Source organism: Heteronotia binoei, chromosome 16 (assembly GCF_032191835.1).
Source record: "Heteronotia binoei isolate CCM8104 ecotype False Entrance Well chromosome 16, APGP_CSIRO_Hbin_v1, whole genome shotgun sequence".
NCBI lineage: Eukaryota > Metazoa > Chordata > Lepidosauria > Squamata > Gekkonidae > Heteronotia > Heteronotia binoei.
The window spans coordinates 63750401-63775979 of NC_083238.1; the positions used below are offsets into that span (position 1 = coordinate 63750401).

Here is a 25579-nt window from a genome sequence, read left to right on the forward strand (position 1 = left end):
AGGTCCAAGGTAGGGTCCCCCTGGCAACCAGCAGGGGATGGGGGGACTTACCAGGAGAAAGAGCAAGGCCCAGCCATGTTGCACAGGAAGTGACATCATCACACCAGCAACTTCCGGGCAACACGCTGGTATCTGAGTAAAAACCAAATCAGCTTCCACCGTAGAGTTTTTGCCCAAATATCTGATCATCATCCAGAAGTCACTGGTATGATGATGTCACTTCCTGTGTGACACCAGCAACATGATCTGAGCTTTTCTCTTTCTACTGGTATGTCCCCCCACTGACCAGCTGATTGGCACTTGAGGAGCAGGGCCTGGTGGTGGTGGCCCCTGCTTCCACTGGGGGTGGGGGTCTGGCAACTCTAGTCCAAGACAATGAACAGCTTTGCAGGTGCTAACCAGCTCCTTGAACTGAACTGATCAGTAGCCTCTGGGTGGACTGCAGAATGGATGTGATACATCTCCTTTATCAACAAAGCGGGTAGAGAGCATTCCTTGCCCGTGTTCTTCACTTATCTCTCTAGCTATAGTGTCGGGTCCAGAATAACCCAGAAGCCCTTAGGAGGGTTAGGACAAGTCAGCTGGGCCCCATCAATGTGGGAAGCCTCATGAATGTCCTTCAGGAGCTCCGCCAGACCTCTGGATTCGCAGTTTCAACGTTTTGGTTCTGGCCCCTCTAATCACACCTGTAAGGCAGCAGTGGCTGATGACCTCTGGAGGAAATCCACCTGATGGCCGATGGTCCCAGGCCACGGAGGGCTTTCAAGGGCCCATGCAGCAGCCCCTTGGAGGTGGCCTGGAAGCCGACTGCTGGAGGATTGGGCTCAAGTGCTCCTCTGCCCAAACGGCCACAGGGGAGCTGGGATCGGAGGGTCATGTGGCGTGGCTGAATTGCGTGTGGGTGCTCAGGTAACATTTCAGTCTACTGATTTCCTCAGGAGCATGGCAAGATGCAAAATTCTTCCAGACAATGTTTCAAAATATGCATGTGAACATTAGTGCACTTCTCACGTTTTCAAAGGTGAAGGCAGCAGCGCAAAGAGTCCAGCACAAGAGGGAAAGAACAGACATTTTGCATTTCCCACCAGCTCCTCCCTCTCCACCAGGGAAAAGCAGGGCCTGACCCACTTGGAAGGGGAAAGCTGCCCGAGGGGAGGGGGTGCCAGGAAAGGTACATGCTGTCTTCAGGGATGGAGGGATAAAGAACAAAACACCTGCCAAGGCCTGTGAGGCATCCCCACACCATGGAACAAGCAGCACAAACAGTGCCTTCTGCGAGTGGCACCCTTCCTTGTGGCTAAACATCAGTCTGCCAGAATATTTCATCTTTAGCCACATGTGCTTTTGGATGGACTATAAAGCAGAGCCCTACCAAGATCACTGGGGAAAACATCCAAGGAATTTGCTTTTTTGCAAGAACTGCTTCAGGACGCTGAGGCTTTGTAGCTAACGCTACAGAATTCTCACAGAGTGGTTGCTGCGTTCTTTAACTAAGACAGCTAAGTGTAAGCTATGATTAAAGTTATGCAAGAGAACCACCTTTGCTTGGACAGCTTGTCGCTATTTAGCAAATGGCATGGGGAGGCTTATCTGTCAGAGTTTTATATGCATCACACTGGCGCTCTCCTACTCTCACTAATTAATTATGTAGATTTCCATCAGCAATTCCCCCTTCTCGGATAGCTGCAGCTTTGAGACCAGGGAACGAGCCTTTGTCCTGTGAGCCGTAGAGACCCTTCTCATTCTTCAGTCATAATTTCCAGTTATGGAGCTCTGTGATTTCTGAACATTTGAGAACCATGATCTCAAGACACATCGGGGAGCTCAGTTGTGTTTTGACACTGGAAGAGCAGGCTCTTTAAATGTCCAGGGCCTGGTGACTTGGACTACTCAGCTCAGAATAAAGGGATAGCTGCCTTCTTTATGGATGCCTTGGATTGTATTCACTGGGGTTATCTGAGGCAGGTGATGGATTCATTCAGTTTAGGAGGCTGGTCTTAAAACTGGTTAAAATTGAGGTAGGATAACCTTTAAGCAAGAGTCTTAGCGAATGGTTGTTTGTCTAAGAAAACATGGAGGAAGCGAAGCAATAGACAAGGTTGTCTTCTGCCCATCCCCCTTTCGATCCGGTTTGTCTACTGATTGAGCCACTGACCTTAAAAATGGCAGTGAGATTACAGGTGTGCAGTCTGATGACAGTATTTTAAAAATATAACTGTATGCAGAGGATAAATGCTTGTTTTTGAGTCAGCCATGCTTATCAGTTATAAGAGTTATACTTCAAACATTTAGTAAATTATCAGGTTATAAAACTGATAGAAGAGAAACAAGTCTGTATTCTTGGTGCTATCATGATTGTTAGCTGCCTTGAGTCCATTTGGAATGGGCAGGATATAAATAGAAAGTAAATAAATAATTTTTTTTGGGGGGGGGGGTAACAGTGGGAGGGCTTCTAGTGTCCTGGCCCCACTGGTGGACCACCTGATGGCACCTGGTTTGTTTTTTTTTTTGTTTGTTTGTTTGGGGGGGTGGTTTGCCACTGTGTGATACAGAATGTTGGACAGGATGTGCCATTGGCCTGATCCAGCATGGCTTCTCTTATGTTCTTATGTCACACAGTGTTGGACTGGATGGGCCATTGGCCTGATCCAACATGGCTTCTCTTAGGTTCTTATGTGACACAGAGTGTTGGACTGGATGGGCAATTGGCCTGATCCAACAGGGCTTCTCTTATGTTCTTATGTGACACAGAGTGTTGGACTGGATGGGCCATTGGCCTGATCCAACATGGCTTCTCTTATGTTCTTATGTCACAGAGTGTTGGACTGGATGGGCCATTGGCCTGATCCAACATGGCTTCTCTTAGGTTCTTATATGACACAGAGTGTTGGACTGGATGGGCCATTGGCCTGATCCAACATGGCTTCTCTTAGGTTCTTATGACTGGGGCAGTGATGCTCTGTATTCTTGGTGCTTGCGGGGGGGGGCACAGTGAAAGGACTTCTGGTGTCCTGGCCCCACTGGTGGACCTCCTGATGGCACCTGGGTTTTTGGCCACTGTGTGATACAGAGTGTTGGACAGGATGTGCCATTGGCCTGATTCAACATGGCGTCTCATGTTCTTATGTGACCCAGAGTGTTGGACTGAATGGGCCATTGGCCTGATCCAACATGGCTTCTCTTATATTCTTTCTCCTCCCCCTTTTGTAAATTCACTGAGTAGCTATTTTGCTGAGTGGGCTGTATAGGCCAGAGCCTGACTCCCAGCTGATTCCACCCCCCCCCCCATCAGCTAGAAGTCGCTTTCTGACCAGCCGGCAGCTGCAAACTTGACCAGCGGCTGTTTTGAGTTGCTTGATGCAGTCTGACTATATCCCTGACTGGCTCAAACAGGGACAGTTTGACTGTCATACACATTTGCTGAGAAATTTGTGGCATCCCTACAGAAAAGTGAGAATGCAAAAAGAATAAAATCACCTACCCAAGGAACCATTTCTGCTTTTGGTAGCATCGGCGCTCTGGGGTGAGAGATGGCCGCCCCTCTCCACATTCACTGACCTTCTCCGCTTTCTGAGTTAAAAATAAAAAGAGGGGAAAGAACCCTGTATCCTCAGGACCTGCCACTCAAGCTTTTTTTAAAAGCAAACAAGCAATATTAATTCATATCAAGATCTGGATCCCTTAAAGATTATTTCAGCGTGGAGCTTTTATTTAGGCCAGTTCTTGCACACAACCTGGACTTATTTCCACTAAAGATAAAGGCAGAAGAAGAAAGCAAACAACAACTTCATGGCATGGCTGGGCACGGTTGAAACTTCAATAGTATCAGAAAAGATCATTCCAAGTAAAATATAGCATTCAAATGAAAGAAGCATAAAGTTATGAGACTGAGCAACAAACAACATTTGATTCTGGGTTTTCCGGGTTTGGGCCCTGGTATGATTTGGCCCTTCAAAAGAGGCCTGCGCAGACAGCTGGACAAGGGAAGGACTTTCCATGCGCAAATCAGTGTATAGAACCCAGTTGTGCATAAAAAGCCCATGCATTGCCCCACAGGAGCTCCTCTGCATATTACACCCCTGATGTAGCCAATCCTCCTGGAGCTTACAGTAGGCCCTGTACGAAGAGCCCTCTTGGAGGATTGGCTACATCAAGGGGCGTGGCCTAATATGCAGAGGAGCTCCTGCTAGAGAAAGAGCCCTGTGTGCATCCCTCGGGGGCCGCACATTCTCCTGATACACAAGGCGGGGCGGGGCGGGGGGGGCTCCCAGTTCACGTCAATGGAACATCTACACAGGCCCGGAGTTCTGGACTCATACGGATCTCTCTCGACTTTCAAGTGGCCTTCCAAGGCAGTTTTTTAAAAACGGAAGGGAAGGGGAAAGATGGGTATGTGCTTGCCTTTTCTCCTACTGAACCCCCCATGTCTGGAGGGGGCATTTTTGCAAGGGGAAACATCTTTGCCCACACCAACCCCCCTCCCCATGGCTGCTTTTAGAGCCATAGTCCAGTCTTCAGATAGCTCAAGATGGTGGCCATGTGAGGCTGTCTGCAGCAACAGAAAAGAGCCAGTGCCCAGGAGCACCTTGTGTGGCTTTTGTGAGTCACTGAGCACTGTCTCATGAGAACTCACACTCAGCCACAAATCTGGTTAGTCTTTCAGGTGCTACTGAAATCAGATGTTCAGTTTACAGAATTCCAGGATCACGGAGTTCAGACCTCAGTTCTTCGTTTGTGGGTGTGTGAATGATGGTACAAGCATGATGAATAAAGAATTCGCTTGTTGGTCCATAGTAATGCCATGGTTTTCCAGAGTCCTTAATACACAGAAGTTATACAAGTGTATAGACTTTTTCCATACAATCAGAAACTCTGCCTTTTCAGGTTTACCAGCCATATTGAAGGAGTCTATTCTCTTCATGTTGTATGTATAGAGGCTCCATATGCACAAAGTTACTTTTGGCACAGATATTGGGATAGAAACTCTGGCATGGCCTCCATCCCCACCTCTGTGCAGTGATTGTTTTGAAAGACCAAGTATATGATGTCTACTGGGCCACCGTTGTATACATGTTTGTTCACTTCTCAGAGAATTCCAAAAAGGTGGTGAGGCAGGACTTCCCTTTGCAGAAGCCAGATTGATTTCCCCTCCACAGGCATTGTCCCTCTATGTGCCGAACTATTCTGACTTTGATTATGGTTTCAATTAATTTGCCCGGAACAGACATTAGGCTAACTGGCCTGCAATTTCCAGGTTCCCCTCTGAAGCCCCTTTTTAAAAACTCTCCAGTCTTCCGGTACATCTGCTGCATTTATTGATGTTACATATATGGGTTTGAAGATTAACAGTGTGACATTTCAGTTTCCTAAGTCCTGAGGAAGGCTGTTAATGATAGGATGTTTGGAAGCCATGAACTCATAGGGTCCCTATAAGTCAGAAGCACCTGGACAGCACTGAACAACACCTAGACTGTGCAGACACAAGCAGTCCAGGGGGTTTGTTATCAGGGCCTGCAGACTGGTTGGGTTTTAATTTCCCCAACAGGTCTAGAACTTCACCTCTTGTCTTCTTGTATCTGAAGAAGTGTGCTTGTGCATGAAAGGTTATACCTTGAATAAAATTTTGTTGATCTTAAAGGTGCCTGACTGGACTCTAACTTGGTTCTCTCGTCACCTCAACTTCACTCCCTTTCTGAAGACAGTGGCCCACGCCACCTCACATGTTCCATAGTGAACACAGAAGCAAAAAAGTCCTTGAGCTTGTCTGCCATCTCCCTGTCTTTCTTTAGTAATCCCTTGATTCCTTGGCCGTCCAAAGGCCCCACTGCTTCTCTGGCTGGTTTCCTGCTGTGGACATTTTTAAAGACATGTTGATTGTTTGTCTTGATGCTTCTCGCAACCTGTTTCTCAAAATCTCTTTTCGCATGCCTAATTATTGACTTACATTGTTTTTGCCAGGACTTGTCTCCTCTGTTCAATTTATTGGGGCAGACCTTCCACTTTTTAAAAGAAGCCTCTATTTTTTACAGCTTCCTTAACTATAGTTGATATTGAGCATCCAGGCATTCTGTAAGCCTTGCCAGTGCCTCTCCTCACCTGGGGGATACATCCCACCTGGGCTTCAATTACTGTGGTTTTAAAGAGCTTCCAGTCCCAAGCTCTCTCTGGGGATTTGACTCCCTCAAGTTTGCCTTTCAGCAGCCTTTTGATTATTCTCCTCATTTTTGTTGAAGTTCCCTCTTTTAAATCCAAATGATACAATTTTGGACTTCAGAGGTAATTTTCTCTTGACATGAATCCTGAACTTAATAGCATTGTGGTCACCACTCCCAGTCGGAGCAACAACCACTACACCCTTCACCTGGTTTTATTCCCTTCCCATAATTAAGTCCAAGATCATTACCCCTCTGCTTGGCTCTGTGACCAACATTACAACAGACTGTCATTTATTGCACTTCACATCCAGGATATTTAATGGGTTTAGTACATGGACATCAATCTGCTATTCCAAATTAATTACCCTTTGTGATTGTTTCAGCCCAGTTAACATAACCTAACAAACACCAGACCCCAACTTGTGACTCTTTTAATCTGCTAAAAAAATATTTCCATGACTCTGCAGACTACTAACTCACTGCCAACTTTCACTATATTTAGGACTGCTTGCCATTCCATACTTTTGTCTGATGAAGCAGAAGCTTACATTCTGAATAAAACTTTGTTGGTCTTAAAGGCTCAACTTGACTCTTGCTTTGTTCTACAACTCTTTCAGTGTACAGTCAACCATGATATCTAGGAATCTCCTTTCTATGGCATGACTTGAGCTCATGTTTACTCAGTCAATGGGAGGGCAGTTGAAGTCTCCCAGTAATATAACATTATCTGCTTTAATCATCTCCTTTAGTTCCTTCTCTGTATCAAGATGAGGCTCAAGGGTTTGATCAGGTGGACAATAGTATGCCCCCCAATTTTAAGTAATCCTTTGGGCCCAGTTTTTCCACCCAGGTAATTTATTTGGGGGGGGGGGTCATTCCTTACCGGCGTATGGGTGAAAGACCATTCAGCTTCGGCAGAAGGTCTTCTGGTGTGTATGGTGTGGCTTTGCACACAGCGTCTGAATTACAGAGCACGGTTTGGAGAAATGGGAAGAATCCAGCACTTGGAAGATTCCGAGGTGCGAGGTAACCTGAAAAACAGGAGTATAAAAGCAAAAATTGGTAATACATACTTTCAAGCCTGAGAATGAGCACAAATTATGACCTGTCTCTTATCTTTTGTGAAGTCTGTGACAAAGAGAAATGGAACAGAGCCACAAACAGATGAGGAATGAAGAAGCAAGAAGAAGAAAAAGAAGAGGATTGAGTGCAAGGATTGGAGGCCCAGAGGCCAAGGAAGAGTCCGGGCTCCATCCTCAAGGAAAGAAATCAAAACATCTATGGGGATCGTGTCTGGCAGTCCTCTACACAGGGGTGTCGAACTCATTTGTTATGAGGGCTGAATATGACATAAATGAGTCCATGTCGGGCTGAGCCATGTCGGGTTGGGCCGGGCCATGTGCGTTCCTATTTATGATTAGGTGGCAGAGATATAAACTTTATAAAGGACACCAACAAACACAATTAAAGATTTTTTAAAAAAAACATAAAACACACTTAAAACATTAGCACTCCTTGGTCTTAAAAGTGCTTTCTTTGTATTTCTCCCATGGGCAAAGGAACTGGGCAAAGGAAGCTCTGGCTCTTTCCTTCCTTCCCCAGGGGACCACAAGGGAGAGGAGCCTCAGCCAATAGAAGGCTCAGTAGCTCTGGTGTGTGATTATGATAGCCTGGCAAATTAAGCTCTTCCTCTCCAAGGGAGGCACCTCAGCCAATGAAAAAAACAGATGCTTTGCTCTGTAGCTCCTGTGTGATTGAGTAAGCCTTGCAAAACAAACTGTTACACAGAAGGAAGCAAGAGAGAGTGAGAAGGAAGCAGATGACCGCCAGTTACTCGGGGGCCTGATAGGAGCCCTCTGGGGGCTTGATTCAGCCCCCAGGCCAGATATTTGACATCCCTGCTCTACAGGTTCAAGTCTTGCTTCTGAATTCACTGACAGAACAGAGACTATGGATATAGAGACCTTACGTACATTTGTGAAAATATGACCTTGAATATGCAGAGTTTTGCTCTCACCCACAGAGGTTTATGCCTATGCTCGATGATCATCTGCCCAGTGAAATGCCCATGAAATGCAGACACAACTTTATGCCAGCGTATTTTGAAAAGACCATGCTCCCTGATGCTGCATGAAGACATACAGCTTCTACAGGATGAAGCATAAAAGCAGAGGAAGAGGAAGGCCAACCGGACTGCAACTCCAACACAGGGGAGGTGTCTTTCCCCTTCCAAGGAAGTGTTATGGCCAAATATCCCTTATTTTCATTGCTCAGTCTCTTCTCCAGTCATGTTCTTCAAAGCCACAGCCCATTGTTTGTCTTTTTCATGGTGGGCTCCACCAGGGCGGGTTCCACTCTCCCCCCCTCCTTCCCCTCATCCTGCCCTTCCCCCTTGACCCACTGCCCTAGTTCTGCACTCATGTCCAGGCTGTCTTCTGTCTTAGGCGGCGTGCCATGGGTGTGTTTCTCGAGGGCCCTGGTCTTGCAAGGAGCAGAGCGGCATGGCCTGAGAGTCAAGAGTAGGTCTGCTGGATGAGCCAGCCCTCTTAACAGGCAGCAAACAGGCCTTAGTGCAGCTGCTGCAAAGCATAGGTCTTGTGGCTCAGGGGCAGAGCCTCTGCTTGGCGTGCAGAAGACGGCAGGTTCAGTCCCCGGCAGCATCTCCAGCTTAAAAGACCTGGCAGCAGGTGATGTGGAAGACCTTGAAGAGCTGCTGCCAGTCTGAGCAGACAAGACTGGCTTTGGTGGACCCGGGGGGACTGAGTCAGTAGAAGGCAGCTTTGTGTGTTCATTTGACAGCGAAAGGGAAAAATGCCCTGCCCACATCAGTCAAGGGCTGCCACCAACCCCTCCCCCCAGTTCTTGCTTGCCTTTCTCTTTCTGCTCCTGGGAGAGATGGGACCAGTTCCTGTCCGCTTGGCAGGAGGCGCTGAGAAAGAGAGGCTGCCTGAAAGGCTGACCCTTGGCAAGAGGCGTTACTCTGTTCAGGATCAAGGAGAAGAAACAGAGCAGCTTTCAGAGAGAAATGGGGGCTGGCCCTGACCCCCACCTTCAGATCAATCAAGGGTTGCCAGGTCCGGGTTGGAAAAGATCTGGAGACTTTGGGGGTGGAGCCAGGAGAGGGCGGGGCTTGGGGAGGGGAGGAGACGCAGCAGGGTGCAATGCCCTAGAGCCCACCCTCCAAAGCAGCCATTTTCTCCAGGGGACCAGTTGCAAAAGCAGGCGATCTCCAGGCCCCACCTGGAGGCTGGCAACCCTAGCACTGAAGTCTTCGATGCTGCCTTCTCCTCTTGGAGGGATCTTGGCTGGTCTGTTGAAACCTCTCGCCCAGCTTCCTCTCCAAGGGGTGATTAACGCTGAGGTGCCGCCAACTCCACCCCTCCCTGCCCGGAGGGTTCCTCTCTCGCTCCTTATGGGGAAATATTCAGTTCCGTTTTGACAGCTCTGTGCGCACCCATCTGTCAAGAAGTGAGTTTCCCAACACCGTTCCTCATTGGAGTTTTCAACACTGGGTCAGCTCTTTTGCCTAGTAAAACAGTCTTGAAAAGAGGCCTTGGGAAAAAAGATTTTTCCTGTGAAACAAAGCAACTCTTAACAGCTCCAGAGTCATACCGATGCCCGGCAGCTCCCAGCACAGGACACAGGAGAGACTGAGCTCCATCTCTGGAGCACCTGAGATGGGGGGGGGGGGGAGGAGAGGCGTTTGTACCTGCAGAACGGCTGTTTAATTGACAAGCCCCTCTGATTGGTTGGACCATCACCTTAGCAACAGATCTGGCAGCCAGGTTACATAATTTGCTCTACGCTTGACGGGCTAATTAGAATTAGGCCAACATCCGGTCTGGCCATCAAGTCAAGGTTTTCATTCCAGCTCTTTGCCAGAGGCTGGGTGTTGGGCTGCCAGCCAGAGGAGGTGCAAGCCACGAGGTGTGGGGTAAAGAAGCCAGAAATGTGGGGTGGGGAAGCCCCTGCCTGGGACATTGGCTCTTGCCTGACCCTGTGCTTGGCCTAGCCCAGCTGGAGTCTTGCTTGGTGGGTCTTGACCAGAAGCCTTGGAACTTGGAAGATCTCAGTCTGCTGCTGGGAAACCTCTGAGACCTGGCACTGGTGGTGTTTGCAGAAGTGCTTAGATAGAATTTTGGCTTTGTCATTTTGCCCTCCGTGTTCATTGCTCTGCTTTGGTTACTTCTGCACAATTTAAAAAAAAACTGCTTCAATTATATTCTTGTGGAGTTCTTGAATTCAAGAGGCTCCAACCTGATCTCTCTTGACTTTGGCCTTCGTTGGCCACAGCTGCCAGAGTAATGGCTCTGTGAAACTCACCTAGAAGGTGTCCTACTGTGCAAGGAAGACTTTCTTGACTTTCGTTCCAGGAGGGCCTGAGACTTTGTCCCTTGGTCTCTGGCTGTCTGGATAGTGGAAGGGAACTGATGGCAGAGCTACCCTGAGGTCTGAGGACTCACACGTCAGCCTTTTTTGGCTGTCTTTCTCGCTTGGCCAGCCCTCCCATAAAAGACTCCTACCCTGGTGTGGAGGTTTGGGCAGGAAGTCTTCTGACATTATCGTCTGTTTCTGTCTCTGTCTCTCTATATATCTGTCTAGCTATCTCTATCTATCATCCATCCACCATCTCTCTCTCTATCATCTATCTGTCTGTCTGTCTATCTATCTATCCATCATCTATCTAGCTATATATCTGTCCATCCATCCATCCATCCATCCATCCATCCATCCATCCATCCATCCATCCATCCATCCATCCATCCATCCATCCATCCATCCATCCTATCTGTCTGTCTGTCTGTCTGTCTGTCTGTCTGTCTGTCTATCTATCTATCTATCATCTATCTCTATCTATCTATCTATCTATCTATCTATCTATCTATCTATCAATCATCTATCTATCTGTCTGTCTGTCTGTCTGTCTATCTATCATCTATCCATCCATCCATCCATCCATCTAAAGAGGAGGAGGAGGAGGAAGAGATTAGATTTATACCCTACCCTTCACTTGGAGCCTCAGAGTAGCTTACAGTCTCCTTTCCCTTCCTCTCCCCACAACAGACCCCCTGTGAGGCAGGTGGGGCTGAGGGAGCTCTGAGAACTGCTCTTGAGATCAGAGTCTGCACTCCTAGCCACTACACCAAACCGGCTCTCCTCTGCAAACAGACACGCGCTAAAGAGAGAGGGCGAGGTGGGGCAATCCTCTCAGCATGTTTTTTTAACTTCTACCTTAGTTACACTTACGTGTAGCATGAGGGGTTCTGTGGGGTATGTGTGCAAATCCTGAATTTTGGCTTTAATGCTTAAATGGAACTTTTAGTGGATTCTATAGAGGCACTACTAACAAAATCCATAGGTAAAGAATATGCATAGATGTGAATAATTTAAATTATGTACTGTAGGGGCTTAAGCACATTAGAAGGGCCCTGCTGGATCAGTCCATCTAGTCCAACCTTCTGTCTCACACGGGGCCAAGCAGTTCCTCTAGACAGCCAACAAACAGGGCAGAGAGGCTGAAAGGAATTGAAAACGTACCTGCCAGTATTGTAATGCCCCTGTATAAATCGATGGTGCGGTCTCATTTGGAGTACTGTGTGCAGTTCTGGTCACCGCACCTCAAAAAGGATATTATAGCATTGGAAAAAGTGCCGAAAAGGGCAACTAGAATGATTCAAGGGTTGGAACACTTTCCCTGTGAAGAAAGACTCAAGTACTTGGGAGGCTCTTTAGCTTGGAGAAACGTCGACTGCGGGGTAACATGATAGAGGTTTACAAGATTACGCATGGGATAGGGAAGGTAAGAAAGAAGTATTTTTCTCTCTTTCCCACAATACAAGAACTCGTGGGCACTCAATGAAATTGCTGAGCAGTCAGGTTAGAACAGTTAAAAGGAAGTCCTTCTCACCCCAAGGGTGATTAACATGTGGAATTCCTGCCACAGGAGGTGGTGGCGGCTACAAGCACAGCCAGCTTCAAGAAGGGATTGGATAAACAAATGGAGCAGAGGTCCATCAGTGGCTATTAGCCACAGTGTATTGTTGGAACCCTCTGTCTGGGGCAGCAATGCTCTGTAATCTTGGTGCTTGGGGGGAGCAACAGTGGGGGGCTTCTAGTGTCCTGGCCCCACTGATGGACCTCCTGACGGCACTTGGGTTTTTTGGCCACTGTGTGACACAGAGTGTTGGGCTGGATGGGCCATTGGCCTGATCCAACAGGGCTTCTCTTATGTTCTTACATTCTTCCCCTGATGTTGCCTCCTGACTCTGGAATTGAGAGGTTTAACACCTCTGAAGATGGAGGTTCCCCTCAGCCCCCATGGCTAGCAGCCACTGACAGACCTATCCTCCATGAATCTATCTATTCCCCTTTGAAAACTGTTTATTCCTGTGGCCATCACCTCATCCTCTGGCAGTGAACTCCACATTTGAATCACTCTCTGTGGAAAGAAGTATTTCCTTTTGTCCACCCTGAACCTATTGCTTGTGTGAATCTCTCATCCAACCATTTACTTCCATAGGCAGAGAGCCAGGAAATACGGAGACAGTTGCCACAGGGCACGAGGGGTTCCTAGAATTTTACTTCTTAACAACAATCGAGGCAGCAGCTGGAGGTGGCGCAACAGGCTCTGTGGGATACGGCAAAAACAATCAGCATAATCTATCCTGCAGCACTTTAGCACACGTTCCCCTGGTCTCCCATGTGATAATCTGGTTATCTGTACTCGCTCAAGTCACTGAAGTGGATTAGAATCCCCACTGTCTCTAAGCACCTGCCGAGCAAAAAGCAGTGGCTTCAAATTAACACAGAATGTTGTTGTGTGCGTGCTGCTGACCCCTTTACAGTTACAGGGTGTACAATTTAGAAACACCCCCGTATATGTTACAGTGTTAAGGAACTGGTAACTTGTTGCCTAGCCTAAAAATCACATCACCAACAGCTGATCTAGAACAAGGGTTAAAGACTGCTGTTTTAGATGCTCTTCCTGACATCCTCATGGACGACCCCCTTCCCTTGCTCTCCACCCCTCTGGTTCAGTTCCTCTTCCCCCACCCCAGTCCTTGAAGTGCCCACAGCCCAGAAGTGGGAGGGAACTGCAAACTTTGCCACTTGATCTTAAACTAATGTCTTAGATGGCATGGTTTGGTTTTATGGTTGTATTGTTTTTATGACAGTATACATCACCTAGCGCCCCACAGTTGTGTGGATTAGGTGATATCATTACATCAATATTCCATTATAACAGCCCTAAGCATAAAAGTTTCTGTGAATTCCCAGCTTCTTTAAAAGTACATCCCTAGCCCCCTCCATATATAAGGGGAAAGCCATACGTCTGCAACAAAAATGGGATAGAGACTTACTTTAAAATCATGAAAGTTGGAGATTCAAAGAACCTGCGAACAATACATGGAAGAGTCCTTTTAAAAAGAGGGTGGGGGAAATGTCTCAGTGTCCTGGAGATATGGGGGGGGGGAGGCGAGTGGAGAGTAAGGAGAGCATGAATACTGCAAACTCAAACATGAAAGTGGAGAAATGTGTTTTTGGTGCTGCAAAGATGACCCTGGGAGGGGATCTGATTTTTGCTGAAGAAGCTAAACCTGTTTTTGAAAAAGCGTTGGCTTTGACTTGGGGGCCTGTCCACGGTTGCAGAAAGATGCCCCGTGTCTTTTTTTGTTGTTGTTATAAATTGTCTTTATTAGTCGATTCAATACATACAGTATATAAAAGGCAATATCAACTGTTATCATCACATTCATATCTAAACAATAAGTCATACTAAATCAAAATAAAAGCAGCTAGCAAAGATAAACATCTTCAAATTAGTTCATTACATGGGCACTTTACAAATAAATCAGTTTTTTGTAGTGCTGTTTTCTGGGAAGAATGTCTTTTTCGTAAAAATAAGAAACCAAAGGGAACCACACTGATACCACGTGTTTTTCATATTGTTCATAAGTTATATCATAGGAGTTGTATGCTATTTTTATTAAAATAAAGATTTCCCATACCCTTTGGTGCCACATATCTGCTGTCGGTAGACTTTTGCCCGTCCACCAGGTTGCAATAGTCAGTCTCGCTGCTGCTATTAAAATATGGATTAGTTCTGCAGTGCTAGATCTCACTTTCGGATCTAACCAATTATGAAGTAGAAATATGTCAGGTTCCAGTGGCAGGTTGATTATTCTTTCTCAAGTTAGTTTCGTTTCTCTCTACTCTACTCCACAAGCAATAAAGCAAGAAGGGGGAGGGGGAAAGAATAACAGAGCTAACATACCTTGGTCCTCCATGATATTTCACAGGCCAGCTTTATGGAGGGCTCTAAAACAATTAATTACCATTGGAATTCTACCATGCTTGACAGTTCTGTCTTACCGTTGATTCCAGTGTGACTATTCTGTCTTTCATAATCATTATGTCTTCCTGTGTTTGTTTGCAGTCGTCTTTAAGAATCATGCTTAGGATCATGGCTGATTCTGCAGTTTGTGCTGTGAGCGTTAGGGCATCCGATATCTCCTCTAGCTTCTGTGTCGTTGGTCTCAAAATTTCTTCCATTTTTTCTGTTAAAGTCTTTAGTAGCGTTGCTTCCATATCTTTAAAGGAGCTCTGGAAGGATGAGTGGAGAGACTCTTGTATAGTCTCCTGTAGTGTTTTGATTGTAGAGGCTTCCATAGGCATTTCCTCTGTCGTTTCTGCATCACCCAATTTTGTGGCCACCATTTTGTTTTGCTCAGTTTTGTTTTCCACCTGATTTACAGGCCAGTTTTTCCGATTTCGATTTTAGGGTGAAATAGGAGCCCTTCTGCTTAGTCCTTTTGGCAGCCACGTCTTCGTTGGCTTCAGCAGCTATCTTCAGGTAGGGAAGCCTTTTTGTGTGTGTGTATTTTGCCATCGGTTCTAGTGCATATCGGGAGGGGGTTACAGGAGTGACAGGCTCATGCGTCCACCATTAGTCGTGGCTACGCTTCGCCCCTCCGCCCCATGTCTTTTAGGGTGCCCAGTTCCTCGTGTATTCCTGATTTGTCCACAACAGCAGCAGCACTTCCACAGAGACCTCTTGGCAATTAAAAGGGGAAAGAGAGGGCTTCTGTGGGTACACAGGGCTGGAGGGAATCCTGGCAGGCCCGAAAGCAACACCTGATGCAGCAGCCGGTGTTCGAATTCTACGCCCCAAACAGACCCATCCTCATTCCAGCAGATGGCTCATAAAGCAGATTGGGTGCAGTCTCTTGCAAAACACTGGCAAGCGTAGGTGACACCTGAGTGCCTCCACATCTCTCACTGGTGCAGAAACACACGGGGTTGTGAAAAGGCTGCTCAGGTTTTTATTTGCTTATGAAAGATCTAATCAATACATTTATGAGCAGACAGTAGCTATGGAAACAGCGAATAGGCCCTTTATCATTTGATTTAGCAATCAGTGGCTCTATTGCAAGTCCATATCAGGATGCTCAAGCTGCAAAAGTACCGGCTGGTGGCGCAACTCCTGTCCCCCCCCCTCCCTCCCCCATGTGTCCTGGTGGAGTCTTTGAAGAACACAAGGAAATGTGGGCATGACTTCATTTCCCCAGGCAAATTAAAATTGCAACATAGTGTGATAAAGATTTATTATGGCAGCCTCTGACCCAAGTTGTGACTGGCCACAACCCACAGATGCTTGTGCTGTGCGCAGGATATCAGACACTGCTAGCACCACAGACATGCAAAGAGCAAGTTGTCTGAAGAAGGGACCTCAGCACAGAGGCTCCTCCCCTGAGGCCACAAAGTTTGTTAGTCTTTCTGGTGCTGCCGGACTCCTCCGGCTCTTTCCTGCTGCTGCAAGCAGACTTACACAGCTGTCCATCTCAGGCTACAGACAGGAGATCACAGTGGCAGAGAGAGAGAACCTTTCAAGAAAGCGAAGGCAGGACAGCGAGCCTCTGCAGAGAAAGGCTGCGGAAAATCCATGATGGATGGTCATCTAGCTATTGCAAAGAGCAAACAAGGAGCCTGAAGTGAAGTCTTGAGCCAAGACTAACCAGGACGTGTCAAATATGGTAGAAAGATGCTGCACTCCCCCCAAAAGATGCCCTATGCTAACAAGCAGAGCCGCTGAAACCACACCCAGTTTGCACGCAATTTCAAAGGTTATTATTCAGCCGCCCTGAGCCCGCTTGCAGGTGGGCGGGATAGAAATCCAACAAAATAAAATAAAAATAGTCACAAACTGTTCTTTATATCCAGAAAGACCAACAGATCAGCTGCTGCCAGCCTAACAGGAATTTCTCCTCAGTTTCCCTGCTAAAAATCCAGGCAGTTAACTAAGGACAGTTTTCAGCACCCCAATCCCAGGCTTCCTGCAGCTGAACAGATTTGTAGAAGGATCTGTCCGGACTCTCAAAAGTCTGCTCAAGAAAACTAGCAATGAAGGTGGAAGTCAGCCGGCCACTGCTGGTGCACAAGAGTGCGCCCTTAAGGAACCCGACCATCTCTTAATCGGAAGGCTGTGGGCCTCACCTGCCCACAAGCTGATGGTTTACTGAAGCCTAATCATGCGGGACAAAGAGAATTCTGGAGCAGAAACAAAAATATTAATTTGACAAAGAGAGTACAGGATTTCCTAGAATGTATGCCCAGATGACCAAATGTGTTTATTTTATTTTATTTCATTTCATTCGTATCTTGCCCTCATATGAACACCAAAAAAATGTCCAGGCAAATAGGTGTGAAAAACCTCAGCTGGAGACCCGGGAAAGCCGCTGCCAGTCTTAGTAGGCAATACTGACTTTGAGGGACCCAGGGGGGTCTGATTCAGTAGAAGGCAGCTTCATATGTTCATATGAACATATGAAGCTGCCTTCTACTGAATCAGACCCCCCTGGGTCCCTCAAAGTCAGTATTGCCTACTGGCAGCGGCTTTCCCGGGTCTCAAGCTGAGGTTTTTCACACCTATTTGCCTGGACCCTTTTTAGTTGGAGATGCTGGGGATTGAACCTGGGACCTTCTGCTTACCAAGCAGATGCTCTACCACTGAGCAACAGCCCCATTCATGGCTCTCCAGGGTCTCAAGCTGAGGTCTTTCACGCCTATTTGCCTGGACCCTTTTTAGTTGGAGTTGCTGGGGATTGAACCTGGGACTTTCTGCTTACCAAGCAGATGCTCTACCACTGAGCCACCATCCCTCCAAAATTCCTCCCCACAAGCAGGCTTAGGGTGGGTTCCATCATCAAGCGCACACCATAAAATCCAGTCAGTAATTAAAATGCATTTAAAATGACCAGAACCTCAGCATTGAAACTGAGCAGCGCCTCGACAGATATCCACCCAAGCCGCCCTGAGACATCAGTCCAGCGGTATTGGAGACCACAAGCAGCCATCATGCCCGAGGTCTTCTGTGACCCAGTAGAAACTGATTGCCCTGCAGCTCTTACAACTGAAGAGGCTTCCCAGTCGGGCATTCCCCAGAGCTCTCCAAGAGAACCGGCTGCAGTTTCAGTCCACTGACCCAATCGAGAGGAAATTGGCTCCCAACAGGAGGGCCCATCAAATCTCCCTGATGAATGAATATCGAGGTCTTCAGCTAGAAAGACCAAAAAGGAACACAGTGTCATGGGGAAGATAATTTGTATAGCTAAGGGCTTGGATCCTGCCAAAAATTTCCTCCTCTTGAAAGGGGGGGGGGTTGTCAATACCCCCCCACCTGTGGTGACCCCAAATACCACCCCAATGCTGCTTCTGGGGGATGGGGTCATAAGGTTGCCAGCCTCCAGGTGGGAAATGGAAACAACCCACAAGGTTATAGTGACCACAATTACTAAAATTTCATGCACTATACTTCCAAATGTATAGGTGAAACACAAATGCAGACATACATTAAATTATGGAACACTCTCAAAAATGCCTTAACACAATAGAAATTCACAATACAAAGTAGAGTCCCACTGTACAGGAAGTCAACTTCATATCCTGCTTCGAAGTACCTTCCAGCAAAGGTAAATTCCACAGTCTTTTTTTCCACGGAGATCCCCTCCAGTAATTTCAAGCACAATCCAAATGAAAGATAACTTCAAATTCTTCATATAGTACATTTACAACCGACATCAAAGTCTTGTCTCTTTCCTAATAGGCAACTGCTCAAAGAAGAGCGGCAGGCGGGGCCTGGAGAGCTCTCTCTTTTTCAGCAGTTCTCCACCTGGCAGAGATCAACTCCCTTGGAGAAAATGGCCGCTTTGAAGGGCGGGCTCTATGGCATTGTTCCTTGCTGAGGCCCCTCCCCTCTCCAAACCCTGCCCTCTCTTGGCTCCACCCCCAGAGTCTCCTGGTATTTCGAACACAGACCTAGCAACCCTAGATGGGGATCCCCTGAGGAATATCTGGAAGGGAATCAGAGGTTTCCTGAGAAGGGGGGGAATCACAAAAGCTGCTCCTCGGGCAGAAATTTTAGGAGGGATCAAAGCCAATATTGTCATTATGTCAATTAAGGTGTTCCTGGATTCGAATCCAGATCTCCTACTGCAGACCAACCCAGAGGAGCCGTCTGAAACCCTCCCCATCTCCTCTCTCATACACAACATTCTGCTCACTTATAGACAATCACACCTCACTTTCCTTCCTGATGGGGACCCCAAATTAGCAAAAACAGGATACTCTGGGCATGAAGAGACTGAGCGAACTCATCCAAGACCACAGTCCACAAGCTATGTGCAAAGATCCGTGGGCCAAGAACCCAAAGGCTGCCTGCTCTGGACACGCCCCAGATCTTTAAACAGGAAGGTGCAGGGAAAAGCAGAGTACCACTGGCGGGTGGTTCATTTCTCTCCCTCGAGTATCTCACCACACTTCCCTTGGAGCCATTTTGCATGACCCTCTCCTGTCTTCTTGTAATACATCTTCTCTTACTCTCCCCAGTCCCAACTGACTCTGTGTGTGGTGTGTGTGTGTGGATTAAATATCTTCTAAACATGTGCAGAGTGCACTTCCTTCATTACTGAACAGTAGCCCTCCTCGGCCTCCCTGCACGCACTGAAGTCAAGCTCAGATGGGCAGCCATCTTTGCCAGAAACCTCAGGACAACATTGAAGTCTGGGGCACCTTGAAGACCAACAAATTCTGAGTATCAGCTTTCATGTGCAGGCCCTCTTCTTCAGAATGTATCTGGGAAAGTGTGCATGCACAGAACAAAACTTTGTTGGTCTTAAAGGTGTCCCTGGACTCCAACTTTGTACTGAAATCAGGGAGCAGCTAGAAAGGTGCCCTGTGTTTTGACTACCTGTAATATCCACCATTTCTTCATCTCTCCTGCAATTTCCTCCCACTGCGCCCCACACCCTCAGCTCCCTCCCGCACTGAGTTTCTCATGCGTCTCAGAAGGTCGAGTGTGCGGGAGAGCCGGGCATTACAACACCCTGGGAAGGCTGGCTCTCTCCACGGGTTCAGGGATCGAAATCCCAGCAGGCAGGAACCCAAGGCAAACCTCCCAAGCTCAGACTTGATTCAGAAAGGGAGCCCTTCTTCTCTCTCTCCTTCAGGCCTTTCCATGCAAAGGGCCAAAGAAGGTTACAGCCACTCTTCAGTAGCAGGAGCTCCCTGGGGGGACAACAGTCTACCAAATGTTAATGTAATAAACATTAACATTTCTGCATCACATCTTGCTTTGCCAGGCTTGCTCAATCAAGCTACAGAGCAAAGCCTCTCTTTTTTCTCCATCGGCTGGCCAGCACAGGAAGCCACTTATGTACAAAAGCTCGCACTGCCCAGCCATTTCATGTTTTGCTCTGGATCTTAGGCTCAAAGCATTGCCCACGAGATTTCTGTAATCAGTGTCTATAAATCCAAAGTAATTTTGCAACTTGCAGACACACATCTGAACAACAACTGAACAGCATACTCCAGTTTGCTACAGCAGACATTGTCTCCAGATTGTGATGCAATAATTCAGAGCAAGAGGGGTCAGTTATCAGAAGCTGTGAAACAAAATACTGCAAGAGTGCTAATCTTTTAAGTATATCTTAAGTTTTTAAAAAATCTCTAATTGTGTTTGTCTGTGTCCTTTATAAAGTTTATATCTCCGCTCCTTGGCCTGGCCCAACTAGGTCAAATCTGGCCCTCATAGCAAATGAGTTTGACACCCCTGCCCTAGATGAAGGATGACCGTGAGGCCCTGACCATGGACCATGTGACCATGTCACTTGCTGCTTCACTGCCTTATCAGACACCACTTCCTTTGCCTTGTATCTCATAGCCCCATTCAGATCCTTCTTCTCCAGCCTCATTTCATATTGAGCTCAACGGTCATGATAAACACCAGACCGCAACTCTGTCCCTGCAGGACTGTATACAGAGGTCACTTCTGAGGTGGAAGCAGCAGTCCTGAAAAGTTATCGGGTCGTAACCAGCCAGCCTGGAAAACCTGCTTCCCTTCTCTTTTCCCTTCTCTCTTGTCAAGCTTGGTACCTTCGGGCTTGTTGAAGAGCGCTGGTGAGTGCAAAAGCTTGCACAACCTTTTGATGTCAGTCTGGCTGCTCCTAATGAATGGAACCACACAGGTGTCGTTTGTCGGGCACGCGGGTGGCTGCCTGCAGTTTCCTTCACAGAGATGGAGGCCAAGTGCTTCCAAGCCTGCCTCAGAAGTAGACCTTCCTTTTATGACTCTACAGCTGCAGCCTCTCCTGATCTGCTCTTGAGGGCTGCTGGCTCTCCTGCCACGCGCTCTGACTAAAAATCCCACAATTTAAAATAACTGGAAATAAAGTACATTAATTATGTCGATTGGCTGCACATTTGTGTTTCCCTTGGTTTACCTTTTGGGTACAAAACAGAATCAACTGATTATTCCACAGTGAAGCCAGATGAATTCCATTTAGCATCCTTTTGAGTGTGCAGAGAGTTTTTTCTTCCTTAATTTCTCCAGCAACAGCTGAGCAGAGCTGAAGTCTGAATCCCAACACTCTGTTCCACTACTGCCCCGTACTCTGCCCGCACCAGCTGAACTGACTTGAATTAAGGCATGGCCCTTGGCCTGAGAGAGCTGCTATGCAGGAAAGGGAGATGTTATCAGCTGGCTTCAGACATGCAGAGTGAAAGCAAGGGGAAACACCCATGCACAATAGACCACACATACACACCGCTGAAGCCTCTTTTCTCCTCCACAACCAAGGCCCCGATAGCTTCGACTTTTCTTATCTTTAAAATATCCCCTGGATTGAAATAATCAATTGGTTTGAGACAGCACTCTGCTAAGAAGAGAGGCCATGATGTGATGGCCCTGACCAGCACAGGACCTGTTCAGACGAAGGACCTCCACTCCACGACGGCTGGAGAGAGATCCTGAAGGCATCTTCCCTGCTCAGACCCCCAAAGGCTTCTGGAGGCTTCTTGGTTTGCTTATGAACGAAAGACAAGAGCCCGAGTCCGGCAGCATGTTCACGCCTGACTCCCTTTGTGGAGGGGAGGAGCTTCCAGGGTATCTGAGGAAGTGAGCAGCGACTCATCACAGAGGCTCCTCCCCTGAAGCCACAAAGTTTGTGAGTCTGGAAGGTGCCGCTGGACTGGAGCTCTTTTCTCCTGCCACAGACTGACGAATGCAGCAACCCCCTCTTTGTGGATGGCCATTCTCTTTCATCAGCCTTCCTCTCAGGGGCTCAAGGGGGGTGGCCCCACAGGAGTCAGCACAATCAACAAAACGGGACATTCGATAGCCAATGAACATATTAGAAGTCTGGAACCCCTAGAAAGAACTGCAGGATCACATAAAAGGGAACACGACACAATCAGCAGTGCAAAAATTATGGAACACAGCTCACAGGAAGCTATGCAAATCAAACCACAAATCCTAATCACTGACCAAAGTAATTTTGTGAACTATTCCGTACCCTGCAACCCTAGAAGGCCCTCTTGGATAATTCAATCTTGTGTTTTTTGTGGGCAGCCAGGTGAGTGGGAGTCTTCCTGACCTCATGTAGGCTCTTCCACAAGGTGGGGGCCACCACGGAGAAGGCCCCTGTATGGGCAGGTGTTGATTTAGCCCATTTGCAGGTTGGCCCCTGCCAAAGCCTCTGCTCAGAGGAGCAAAGCTGTCATGAGGGAGCAGAGGGGGAGAGGCAGTCCTGTGGATAAGAAGGGCCAAAGCCATGAGGGCAGCCCCCATCTTAAATCACACATTCAGTGGGCAGTCAGTGGAGCATCTGCAGAAGGTCATGTGCCTGCTCCGTCTAGTTCCCATGGATGGATGGATGGATGGATGGATGGATGGATGGATGGATGGATGGATGGATGGATGGATGGGTGGATGGATGGATGGATGGATGGATGGATGGATGGATGGATGGATGGATGGGTGGATGGATGGATGGATGGATGGATGGATGGATGGATGGATGGATGGATGGATGGATGGATGGATGGATGGATGGATGGATGGGTGGATGGATGGATGGGTGAGTGGATGGATGGATGGATGGGTGGGTGGGTGGACGGATGGATGGATGGATGGATGGATGGGTGGGTGGGTGGATGGATGGATGGGTGGGTAGGTGGATGGATGGATGGATGGATGGATGGATAGATGGGTGAGTGGATGGACGGATGGATGGATGGATGGATGGATGGGTGGGTGGGTGGATGGATGGATGGATGGATGGATGGGTGGGTGGGTGGGTGGGTGGATGGATGGATGGATGGATGGATGGATGGATGGATGGATGGATGGATGGATGGATGGATGGATGGGTGGGTGATGGATGGATGGATGGGTGGGTGGGTGGATGGATGGATGGATGGATGGATGGATGGATGGATGGATGATGGATGGATGGATGGATGGATGGATGGATGGGTGAGTGGATGGATGGGTGGATGGATGGATGGATGGATGGATGGATGGATGGATGGGTGGATGGATGGATGGGTGAGTGGATGGATGGATGGATGGGTGGTGGACGGATGGATGGATGGATGGATGGATGGGTGGGTGGGTGGATGGATGGATGGGTGGGTAGGTGGATGGATGGATGGATGGATGGATGGATGGATGGATGGATGGATGGATGGGTGGGTGGGTGGACGGATGGATGGATGGATGGATGGATGGGTGGGTGGGTGGATGGATGGATGGGTGGGTAGGTGGATGGATGGATGGATGGATGGATGGATGGATAGATGGGTGAGTGGATGGACGGATGGATGGATGGATGGATGGATGGATGGGTGGGTGGGTGGATGGATGGATGGATGGATGGATGGGATGGGTGGGTGGTGGATGGATGGATGGATGATGGATGGATGGTTGATGGATGGATGGATGGTGGATGGATGGTGGGGGTGGATGGATGGATGGATGGGTGGGTGGGGTGGATGGGGTTGGTTGGATGGATGTGTTGGAGGTTGGATGGTTGGATGGATGGTGGGTGTGTGGATGGTGGGTGGATGGAGGGATGGATGGGATGGTTGGATGGTGGTGGGTGGTTGGTTGGAGGGTGTGGGTGGTTGGTGGATGGGGTGGGTGGGTGGTGGATGGATGGTGGGATGGTTGGATGGTGGGTGGGTGGATGGTTGGTTGGGTGGGTGGTGGATGGTTGGTGGATGGTTGGTTGGATGGTTGGATGGTTAGTTGGGTGAGTGGATGGGATGGATGGTTGGATGGTTGGATGGAGGGTGGGTGGGGGGGTGGTGGATGGTTGGTTGGATGGATGGTTGGTGGGGGGTGGTGGTGGGTGGTTGGGTTGGTTGGTGGATGGATGGAGGTGGTTGGTTGGGTGGGGGGTGTTGGTGGTTGGTGGGGTGGGGTGGTGGGTGGTTGGGTGGGTGGTGGTGGTGGATGGGTGGGGGTGGGTGGTGGTGGTGGTGGTGGGTGGTGGGTGGATGGTTGTGGTTGGTTGGTTGGATGGTTGGTTGGTTGTGGTGGTGGTGGATGGATGGTGGTGGGTTGGTTGGGTGGGATGGGATGGATGGTGGTGGGTGGTTGGTGGGAGTGTGGGTGGGGGATGTGGGTGGGGGGTGGTGGAGGGTGGAGGTTGTGGGTGGGTGGGTGGGTGGTGGATGGTTGGGTGGGTAGGTGGTTGTGGTTGGTGGTTGGTGGATGGATGGTTGTTGTGGTGGGTGGTGGTTGGATGGATGGTTGGAGTGGTGGGTGGTTGGTGGTGGGTGGTGGTGGTTGGTGGTGGGTGGATGGTGGGTGGGGTGGATGGGGTGGGATGGTTGGGGTGGTGGTGGGTTGGTGGTGGTGGATGGTGGTTGGTGGGTGGGTGGTGGTTGGTGGTGGGTGGGTGGGTGGTGGTTGGTGGTGGTGGATGGGATGGTGGTTGGTTGGTGGGTGGTGGGATGGGTGGTGGGTGGTTGGGTGGTTGGATGGTGGGTGGTGGGTGGGTGGTGGATGGTGGTTGGGTGGTGGTGTGGTTGGTGGGTGGGTGGGTGTGGTTGGTGGGTGTGGTTGGGGTGGTGGGTGGTGGTGGTTGGTGGTTGGTGGTTGGGTGGTGGTTGGTGGTGGTTGGTGTTGGTGGGTGGTGGTGTGTGGATGGGTGGTGGTGGGTGTGTGGTGGGTGGTGGTGGTGGTGTGGGTGGTTGGATGGGTTGGTGTTGGATGGGTGGGTGGTGGGGTTGGTGGTGGGTGTGTGGTTGGTGGGGTGGTGTGGTTGGTGGTGGGTGGTTGGTGGTGGGTGTGGGTGGGTTGGTGTGTGGTGGAGGGTGGGTGGATGGGTGGTGGTTGGTGGGTGGTGGGTGGGTGGTGGGTGGGTGGGTGGGTGGTGGTGGGTGGTTGGGTGGGTTGGTGGTGGGTGGGTGGGTGGTGGGGGTGGTGGGTGGTGGTGGGGGGTGGGGTGGTGGGTGGGTTGGGTGGGGGTGGGTGGGTGGGTGGTGGTTGGTGGTGGTGGGTGGGTGGGGTGGGGGGGTGGTGGTGGTGGGGGGGGTGGTGGTTGGTGGTGGGTGGGTGGGTGGTGTTGGGTGGGTGGTGGTGGTGGTGGTGGTGGTTGGTGGGTGGTGGTTGGTGGGGATGGGTGGGTGGTGGGTGGGTGGTGGGTGGGATGGTTGGTTGGGTGGTGGTGGGTGGTGGTGGTGGGTTGGTTGGGTGTGGGTGGTTGGTGTGGTGGTTGGGGTGGTGGGTTGTTGGTTGGTGGGTGGGGGTGGATGGTTGGTTGGTTGGTGGGTGGGGTGGGGGGTGGGTGGTGGTGGGTGGTTGGTGGATGGTGGGTGGTGGGTGGGTGGGTGGGTGTTGGGATGGGTGGGTGGTGGTGGTGGTTGGTTGGTTGGTGGTTGGTGGATGGGTGGGTGGGTGTTGGTGGTGGGTGGGGTGGGTTGGTGGTGGGTGGGTGGGTTGGTGGTGGGTGGGTGGGTGGGTTGGTGGGTGGGTGGGTGGTGGGTGGGATGGTTGGATGGATGGTGGGGGGTGGGTGGGTGGGTGGTTGGATGGTGGGTTGTGGTTGATGGGTGGGTGGTTGGTGGTGGATGGATGGATG

At 49.2% G+C, this 25579-nt stretch overlaps 1 protein-coding gene across 1 annotated transcript in view; it reads right to left on the bottom strand.

Moving 5' to 3' along the window:
- Nucleotides 1–25579, bottom strand: part of ABCA12 (ATP binding cassette subfamily A member 12) — a 151027-nt gene that overhangs the window by 103224 nt on the left and 22224 nt on the right. Inside the window, exons 3-4 of the mRNA XM_060257069.1 lie at nucleotides 7039–7186; nucleotides 3482–3570 (exon numbers count right to left, since the gene is read on the bottom strand). Coding sequence (XP_060113052.1) covers nucleotides 3482–3570; nucleotides 7039–7186 — 237 coding nt within the window. The remainder of the gene's footprint in view (nucleotides 1–3481; nucleotides 3571–7038; nucleotides 7187–25579) is intronic.